The 9395-nt window shown below is 34.8% G+C and overlaps 1 protein-coding gene across 1 annotated transcript; it reads left to right on the forward strand.

Annotated features, from left to right (window-relative positions):
* The first annotated feature begins 2232 nt into the window (after positions 1–2232).
* On the forward strand, positions 2233–4746 carry LOC142636267 (CBS domain-containing protein CBSX5-like). Its single transcript, XM_075810417.1, has 2 exons — positions 2233–2756; positions 3727–4746. The coding sequence occupies exons 1-2, from the start codon at positions 2374–2376 to the stop codon at positions 4559–4561; spliced, it is 1218 nt and encodes a 405-aa protein (XP_075666532.1). The 5' UTR covers positions 2233–2373; the 3' UTR covers positions 4562–4746.
* The last annotated feature ends 4649 nt before the right edge of the window (positions 4747–9395 follow it).

The raw sequence follows: 9395 nt of genomic DNA on the forward strand, positions 1-9395 counted from the left end.
ACCTAAAAATTACTGAAATACCCCCAAAACTTAAAAAATGACTGAAACACTCTCGAAGCCTAATAAATGACCAAAATACCTCCAAAACCTAAAAAAGACCAAAATACCCCCAAAACCTAAAAATTACCAAAATGCCTCCTAAACCTATAAAATGACCAAAATACTCTCGAAACTTAAAAATTACCAAAATATCCTTGAAACCTAAAAAATGACAAAAATACCCCTAAAACTTAAAAATTACCAAAATACCTATGAAACCTAGAAATTTATCAAAATTGCCCAAAAATCTAAAAATGACCGAAATACCCTTAGAATTGATAAAATGACTAAAATAACCTTGAAACCTAAAAAATTCCCGAAATTCCCTTGAAACATATAAAATGACAGAAATATTCTTAGAACCTTTAATTTGTATCCTCGAAACATCCAAGATACCCCGAACCTATTTTTTGGAAATTTTAGATGTTTTAGGTGTATTTTGGTCATATTAAATGTTTAGGGGTATTTTGGTCATTTTTAGATTTTAGGGATATTTATCAGTTAGTTTTAGGTTACGTAGGTATTTTGGTCATTTTTTAGGCTTCAAGGGTATTTCGATCTTCTTTTAGGTTTCAGGGTATTTTGATCATTTTTTAGGTTTTGAGAATATTTTAGTCATTTTTAAGGTTTAGGGGGTATTTTGGCAATTTTTATGTTTTAGGGGTATTTCAGTCATTTTTTAGGTTTTATGGGTATTTTGGCCATTTTAAAGGTTTTGAGGGTATTCTAGTCATTTTATAGGTTTAGGGGGTATTTTGGTAATCTTACAGGTTTCAGGGGTATTTCGGTACTTTTTTAGGTTACAGGGTAATTTGGTAATTTTTTTAGGTTTCATGGGTATTTTGGTCATCTTTTAGATTTCAGGGGTATTTTGGCAATTTTTAGGTTTAGGGGGTATTTCGGTCTTTTTTTTTAGGTTTATGGGGGTATTTTCATATTTTTTTAGGTTTTGGGGGGGGTATTTTGGTCATTTTAAACGTTTTGAGGGTATTTTGGTCATTTTATATGTTTCACGGAGTATTTTTGTCATTTTTTAGGTTATAGGGTAATTTGGTAATTTTTTAGGTTTTAGAGGTATTTTGGTTATCTTTTAGATTTTGGTGGTAGTTTGGTGATTTTTATATTTCGAGGGTATTTTGGTCATTTTTTAAAGTTTAGAGAGGTATTTTGGTCTTTTTTATTTTTATTTTGGGGATATTTTGATTGTGTTTTAGGTTTCAGGGGTATTTTGGACATTTTAGAGGTTTTGGGGGATATTTTGTCATTTTAAATATTTTGGAGATATTTTGGTTATTTTAGTGGTTTTTGAGCATATTTGGTGATTTTAGAGATATTAGGGGTATTGTGGTGATTTTAGTGGTTTTTATAGGTATTTTGCTCATTTTAGTGATTTTTGCTCATTTTAGTAGTTTTTGTGCATATTTGGTCATTTTAGAGATATCAGGAGTATTTTGGTCATTTTAGAGGTTTCATGGGTATTTTGGTCATTTTAGAGATTTTTGCGATATTTTATTTATTTTAGAGATTTTGGATGTCCAAAGTATATTGGTAATTTTGGAAGTGTATGGGATATTTGGGTCATTTTAGGTATTTAAGGGTATTTTGATAATTTTGGTAGTAAAAAAGATATTTAAGTAGTTTTAGAGATATTTGGGTCATATTAGATTAAGGATTACTAAATAAATGAGTTAGGTTGATAATAGATAATTAATATATATATATATATATATATATTAACAGTGATTTTAGGTTTATGAACTATGCAACTGCTAAGCGTGTGAACAATAACTTTTTATTTTTATAATTTTCAACCAAATAAACTGTATTTAAAGGAAATATTTGTTTCATGCCAGTCGTACACGGCAACTACACGCATTCATACTTTTTCCTTACTTTATTTTGAGGTACCGGGCAGTTACCTAAATTTAAAAATAAAATAATACAAAAAGACAAAGAACACAAAAAGATATTTTTCTCGACGGTGTCCTACCATTTTTTACAAAAAAAAAAAAAAAAAACTAAATAAGTGAATAATTGGCAGCGTTTTATTGTTTTGAGTAAATCCAATTCTCAATATTGTAATAATATTTCCTTCCGAGAACAAATGGGGCCCATCTCTAACATCAAATCAGTACGGGATGTGAGCGGCTATAGTATAAAACACGTCTACTACAACATTTATAAATCCCAGCTGCCAATTCTATTTATCTCTCGCTCTCGCTCTCTCTCTCTCTCTCTCTCTGAAGCCAACCAAACAACAACCTCAAAATTTGCTCCCAAAACAAATCACACACTTACCTTATCTCTCCTCTTCGATTTTATTGTAGTCTGTGTATGGCAGTTAGCTTATTAACCCAAGAGGTATCCGACTTATGTCTAGGAAAGCCTGCACTTAGGCGTCTCTCTGCCTCCGCCAACATTGGCGATGCCCTCTCCGCATTAAAAAGGCTTCGCGAGACTTATCTCAGCGTTTGGACTTGTAATCACGACCACGACCACGACCACGACCACGACCACGACCACGACGCGTCGTTTGGCTCTAGCTCTAAGTCCGATGATTGTGTCTGCATAGGCAAAATTTGTATGGTGGATATAATCTGTTTCCTCTGCAGAGAAGACTGCCTTAAATCTCCAACCACAGCGCTTAACTCTCCGCTTTCTGTTTTGATTCCCACGTCTCCAGCTGGCCTCGTTACGCATTTGGAGCCTCATGCCAGGTTTCTTTCTTTTTCAATTTTCTATAATCACCTTCTTCTTCTTTTTCTTTCTTTGGGGGTTTAGATTTGTGATTTTTTAGATCTGTCATTCTATATATAAAAAGGCTTTAAATCCTGATTCAGATTATGTCTTAAGTTTTTGATTTTGTTGACTCCCTAACTCATTTTCATTACTCTCTCTCTCTAAATGGAATTCTCCAGCCTCTATGTTCAATAGATTCCAAATTGATTTTTGAATCAGCTCTAGATAAAAACTAAAAAGCACAACGTTTAATCAATGATAAATACCAAGTTGAATAGAGGCTTCTCGTGGAAACAATTTCACAAATTTTGGATCTTAATTGACAAACTTAGACTTGATTGAAATGTTGTCGAATATATTTTTAATTCTTCTTTATGTAATTTTCCTTTCATGTTTTTTTGTATTAGAAAAATATGAAAAATTATGGAAAAATGTTTGAATTTGTATGGGTTGGGAATGGGAACCTTTCTATTAGATGTGATTTTAAAACGAAAGTCATTATAAGATTACTAATTTCTGTTTTTTAATATACATATGCTTATGAACTATCATAATGATCATCAAAGATTAATAACTATCTCATTTATAAAATAATTAAATTAATCTTTAAAATAAAACCTGAATTGATGAATTAGTAAATAAGATTATAGTAACATGAAATTTCACATGTCTATTAAGAACAAAGTCTGAAAGTGTTTGGGAGATTTTTCAAATATTTTACTTTTTAATAAAAGGTTGTTATATCAACTGTAACTTGATTAAGTGAGTGCAGGGTAGGGTATATGAGGATTCCAACTTTGATTCTTTTTTATTCAATTTCTTCTTTCTTTGTCAGGCTATAATAGCAAACGGTCATCTATGGAGAGATATATTGTAATTTGTTTTTTTATTTACTCCTGCAAATTGTGTGTTTGTGTTCTTTTTAATCTAATTTGTTATAATTTACAGCTTGGTGGAGGCTATAGATCTCATGCTTGAAGGAGCACAGAACGTTGTGATACCAATTCAAAGTCGGAGGAACAGCATAAGTTCAAGAAAAAAGCTTCTTCTCCACAACAAGCCCTCCGCCAACTCTACTCTCCACAACAACCGTGAGTACTGCTGGCTTGCCCAAGAGGACTTAATCCGCTACCTCCTCAATTTCATTGGCCTCTTCAACCCCACTCCAATCAACCCCATCAACACCCTCAATGTAATTGAGACCCAAAACATCCTCGCCATCCAATACGACAGCCCTGCCTTGGCTGCATTGCCACTCATCTCTCAGGCCCTCGTCAACCATACTTCTGTTGCCATTGTGGACGCAGACGGCAAGTTAATTGGCGAGATCTCGCCGTTCACTCTCAACTCTTGTGATGAGACGGTTTCGGCCGCGATCGCCACACTCTCCGCGGGTGATCTAATGGCATATATAGACTGTGGTGGTCCTCCAGAGGAGCTAGTACAGACAGTGAAAGATAGACTGGAAGAGCGAAATTTAGGTGCATTTTTGGAGTTAATGGAAGAGGAATCAATCATCACATCTTCGTCGGATGATGAATTTGGTGGCAGTGGCGGCCACGGGAGGAGTGGCAGGTTAGGTGGGTATTCGGCAAGGCTGGTGAGGAGGTCAGAGGCTATTGTGTGCTACCCATGGAGCTCATTGGTGGCAGTGATGATTCAGGCACTCGCACACCGGGTGAGTTATGTGTGGGTTGTTGAAGAGGATGGAAGCTTGGTAGGGATTGTTACTTTTGTAGGCGTGTTGAAAGTTTTCCGGGAACGTTTGAAGTCTATGATATAGCACAATATGATGAGAATGCAGAATTGCCAAATCCCCACTATCTAAAACCAGCTAGTATCCGAAAAAGAAGAATCTAAAACCAGCAATATTTTCTTGTAATCATATTGTGTGGACATTCAGACGTTGTGAACCTTTCGTGTGCTTCTTATAATTGAAGAATATGCAGATGCTATATTAAAATTAAATAGCTGTTTTTTGTCGGAGATATATGAACCTTTATTATTATTATTATTTAATTCAAGATAAACGTTTACACTAGTTTAATTTAAAGTATATATATATATATACAAAATAGGGGTGGCAATTCGTGTTTGCGTGTCTGGTTGTGATGTGAGTATTATGTTATATGGGTCCACCCGAACTCGACCTGTTTAGTAAACGGGTTAAGATTCTTCAACCCTAACATGACTTGTTTATTAAATTGGTAACCCAACATGATACGTTTAACTCATTTAATTAGTAGGTCAAGTTAAGATCGACACAAATTACTTGTTTGATTATGACCCGTTTAATTAAACTTAACCCGAATAACCTGCTATCAACTCCCATGTATCTAAATTTATAATTTAACCATAAATCAAGTATAAAAATTCAAATAATAACAATAGCAAATAATTCTTTCATTCCTTCAAAATAAAATTATTAGTCCAAAAGGTTCCAACCCCCATACAATCAAATTCAAATTCAATAATATGTCAATCCATAATAAAAAGTCCAGATTATTACATGGCATCCAAGTGTCATCTCAAAAACTAAAAGACAAACCAAAATAATTACATGGTAGATCAATATACATGGCAGATAAACCATAAGATCATTTTCTTGTCTTCGTTGTTTGTCTTATTCTTAGACTTAGTCTTAGCATTCTTAGACTTAGTCTTAGCCTTCTTTGGTGGAGGAAGTTCAGCCACTTCATTAAGTTCATCTTCCAAGTCAAGGTCTTCTCTTTCATACTCAATATCAATAGGAATCAACTCATCACTTCCCATCTAGACCAATTGAAAGAAAAATTATTGACCAGAGATTTAGTAATTCTAAGATGAAAGAAACAAATAAACTTGAAAAGAAATCATAAAGAACAACAAATAAATTTAAAATCAACAAAACAAACAAAAAAATCTACTATAACATTAGTGATTAACACAAAAAACAAATGGATCTTCAATTATTTTATTTTAAGATGATAGAAATAGAAAACACTTGAAATTAAATCATAGAGCAAGACAAATTATTTTAAATCAACAAAAAAAAAACATATCTACTCTTTTTATATATCAGTAAAAAAGATCTCCTATTATGTACTAAAAATCAATAATATAGTGATTACTAGTATACTAAACAGTGAACAAGAGTGACAAATATTTTTCTGCACAGTGGTGTTTTCTGCACATTGTTATTTTTCTACAGTGTAGTTTTTCTGTACATTGGTGTTTTTCTGCACAGTATTATTTTTCTGCTGTGTTTGTTTTTTGTTGTATTTATTTTTCTGCAAAATAAATTTGGTTTTCCCCTATTTTGATGTTGCATGTACTGTTTATCATATAGTATCTAATAAAATTTCTATATTTTCTCTCAAAAAAAAAGAAAAAAAGAAGAAGAACAAAACAATCAACATGATAGTGATTAACAAAATAAACGAGCGAATCTACAATTATTTTATTTTAAGATGATAGATACAAAGAAACTTGAAAAGAAATCATAGAGCAAGACCTAGTTATTTTAAAATCAACGAAAAGAGTACAAACAAGTCTACTATTGGTACTAAACAATCAACATGATAATGATTAACACAATAAACAACAAAATCTACAATTTCTGAAAATTTCATAAGTAAGAAAACAAAACAAAAATATATAACATATATACCTTCCTAGGGATTCGGTGGTTGAAAGCTGAAGAAAAAGAACTGGTGAAGCTGTGAAGTCATGAAGGAGAACAGAGAGCAAAGAGGACAGCCATAGTTTTGAGGGGAAGAGATATTAGAGGGGTCGGCTAGGGATTTGAGGGGAAGAGAGAGTGTAGAGGGTTGAGAGACATGAGGCGGCTAGGTTCAGCAGAGAGGCGTGAGGTCTGGTTTTGAGGAGGAGAATAAATCATAGCTAAGCTTATATACCTAGGTTTTAAGGGTAAAATTGTAAAATTACCTTTATAAGCTAATCGGGTCAAACAGATTCAATAGGTTGAACACGAACACGACCCGTTTAATAAACGGGTTAGTCGTGTCAACCCGAATTTGACCTGAACCCGTTTAGCCTCAACCTATGACCTGTTTATAAACGGGTTAGTCGTGTTGAGTTCACGGGTCGTGTCGGATTTTGCCACCCCTAATATATATGTGTGTGTGTGTGTTTATATTTATAAAGTGAACACCGTATCAAAGTTGTGTGTAACCTTTATTAAAATTTAAGTGCTATGAAATTAAGGTAGTACAACATAAAAGTCCGTTTTAATTTATTTTAACTATGGATGATAAGGAAATAATTATTTGAAACTGTGGCTCGAGGGGCATACAAGCTGTATAGTTTGGACTCCATGTTATTTTATTTTACTATTTTAAAAAGTTATTTTATCAATTATACCATTCATTTTACAACACATCTTAATTTTTATTTTCTTATTTTATTCATTAAAATAATATATATTATCTACTAAAATAATTTAGTAGAAGCAGAACTTCCAATACAACTTTCTCACTTTCTTCTCCCTATCTCTCTTTCACTTTATCAATTAAAATATATTATAGTTTTTACTAAAGTGCTACAGTGTCATCCTACATTTAAGATGACATTATAACACAATTGCAAAAAAAAAATTGCAATTATAAAATTTTACAAGTTCCACTGGACTCTTTTTATGCTCAATTTTTACAACGTATACTATTTACAAATTTCAATGGGAATGCCATAGAGGGCAGGCATGCACTCAAGTTTTTAATGACACGAGAGAGACACTACAGATGACACGAGATAATTGTCACAAAGATGTGGTTCTCAATACGTACACCTAAGTAGCAATAGTAGAAGTCAATGAAAATAAAAGTTAAATTAGATTAAGACCAGACGTCGAACAAAACTATATATATAACTATGTAAGATGTCTCTGGACAATTCCAGATATATCAATGATGATGTAATGGAGAATTCGCAATAGGATTTGGGTTATATACATCTCTTTAGACGGTCCGTTTAGATCCAGACAATACCTTTTGGTAGGCGGGTGAAAAAGTGAGGATAAAAAATACTTAATTTTTTTTTTAAAATTTTTGTTTGATTGAGAGTAAAAAATGGAAGAATTTAAAAAGTGAGTTTGTATAAATTTATACAAATACCCTGCTCAATTAAAACCAAAAAATTGATAAAATATATATATATATATATATATATATATATATATATATATATATATATATATATATATTGTGGGGAGTAAAAGGACTCAAGCGGGCATTTAGGCCTTTGAGCTCTAGCAAGGAGGGCCGATCCGTTCTTGAGCTAAGAATTTGTTAGTATTGCGAATCGGCCCATACGCCGAGGGTCCGAGGACATATCCGAGGGTCAGTTTCTCCTCAGACAGACCCAAGAGAATACGGAGATTCACTATGAAGGTCAAGGCAGAATTCCGGAAAGACTGTTGGTTAAGAGGGGGAAACCTGAACCTTCTAGATACACCGGTGTTAGAAAAATATCATGAGCAAAGGCTGCTACCTCCATATTAAAGACTCTGCACCTACTTCTCTGGCCGCATTAATGGAGAAATGACCCCTGAACAGTAGAACTGAAACTTCTGGTCACTATTCAAAGGCACTAAGAGAAGAAATATCTAGAGGGGAGGGGGTTTGAGCAACACGTGGAATAAAGCATCAGGAAAAGAAGTATTTAAGGGGGTAAAGACCAAAGAAAAGGAAGCCAGTCTGTAACCAAGAAAGAAATTAAGAATTGTAATCTTTAAGAAAGAAGGAGAAATAATACAGAAGCAGTCCTCGGCTCACGTCCGAGGAGGTCCATCTGCAATTATCATTCATTATTTACAAGTGTTTGCACAACATAGCCTGTTATCAAGTTCTCAGTACTTCTAATCTAGATTTCAAGCCCACACTCTACAAATTTCATTGTTTAAGGCTCATTGGGCCTGAGCCCATAATAGTCTTTAGGTCCAGGTGCAATTGTGCACTTACAATTGGCGCCGTCTGTGGGAAATCTAGTCTGGAAGAAGCTGGGATGCTATGGCAGGCGTAGGTTCACACCATGTAGAATCTCTAGGATCACAACCGGAGGATCTTTTCGAGCGTCTTGAGCGTCGAATAGATCGAGAGGGAAGCGTCCATACAGAATACCCTAGGGCTAGCCATACGCATGGCGGGGGTAGCACCACCCACGAGGATGGTGCTAAAGCCATGCAGAAGGAGATTAATCATTTGAAAAGAAAGCTGCACCGCGCCAGACGTAAGCCTTCACCGTCCTCATCTAATCCTTCTTCAGCGGTGGTCCGGGGAGGTAGTTACAGCTAGAGGTCATGCTCACCCCCCAGCGCAATGTCCTCTTATGAGGAGGACGACTCGCCAGCTCGCAGACACAAGAAACTTCCTTCCAGGGGCTTGGGGAACGATGCTATGAGTCGGGCGTTGCACCAACTCTCCAAATCTCCATTCTCACGGAGGATTGAGAAGGGGAGGCTCCCCAGGAGGTTCACCCAGCCCACCTTTACTATCTACAATGGCTGGACTGATCCGGTGGAGCACGTGAGTCACTTTAACCAGAGGATGGCGGTGCACTCTCATAACGAGACCCTGATGTGTAAAGTTTTCCCCTCTAGCTTGGGACCTGTTGCTATGAGG

The sequence above is a fragment of the Castanea sativa genome, chromosome 5, assembly GCF_040712315.1.
Source record: "Castanea sativa cultivar Marrone di Chiusa Pesio chromosome 5, ASM4071231v1".
Taxonomy (NCBI): domain Eukaryota; kingdom Viridiplantae; phylum Streptophyta; class Magnoliopsida; order Fagales; family Fagaceae; genus Castanea; species Castanea sativa.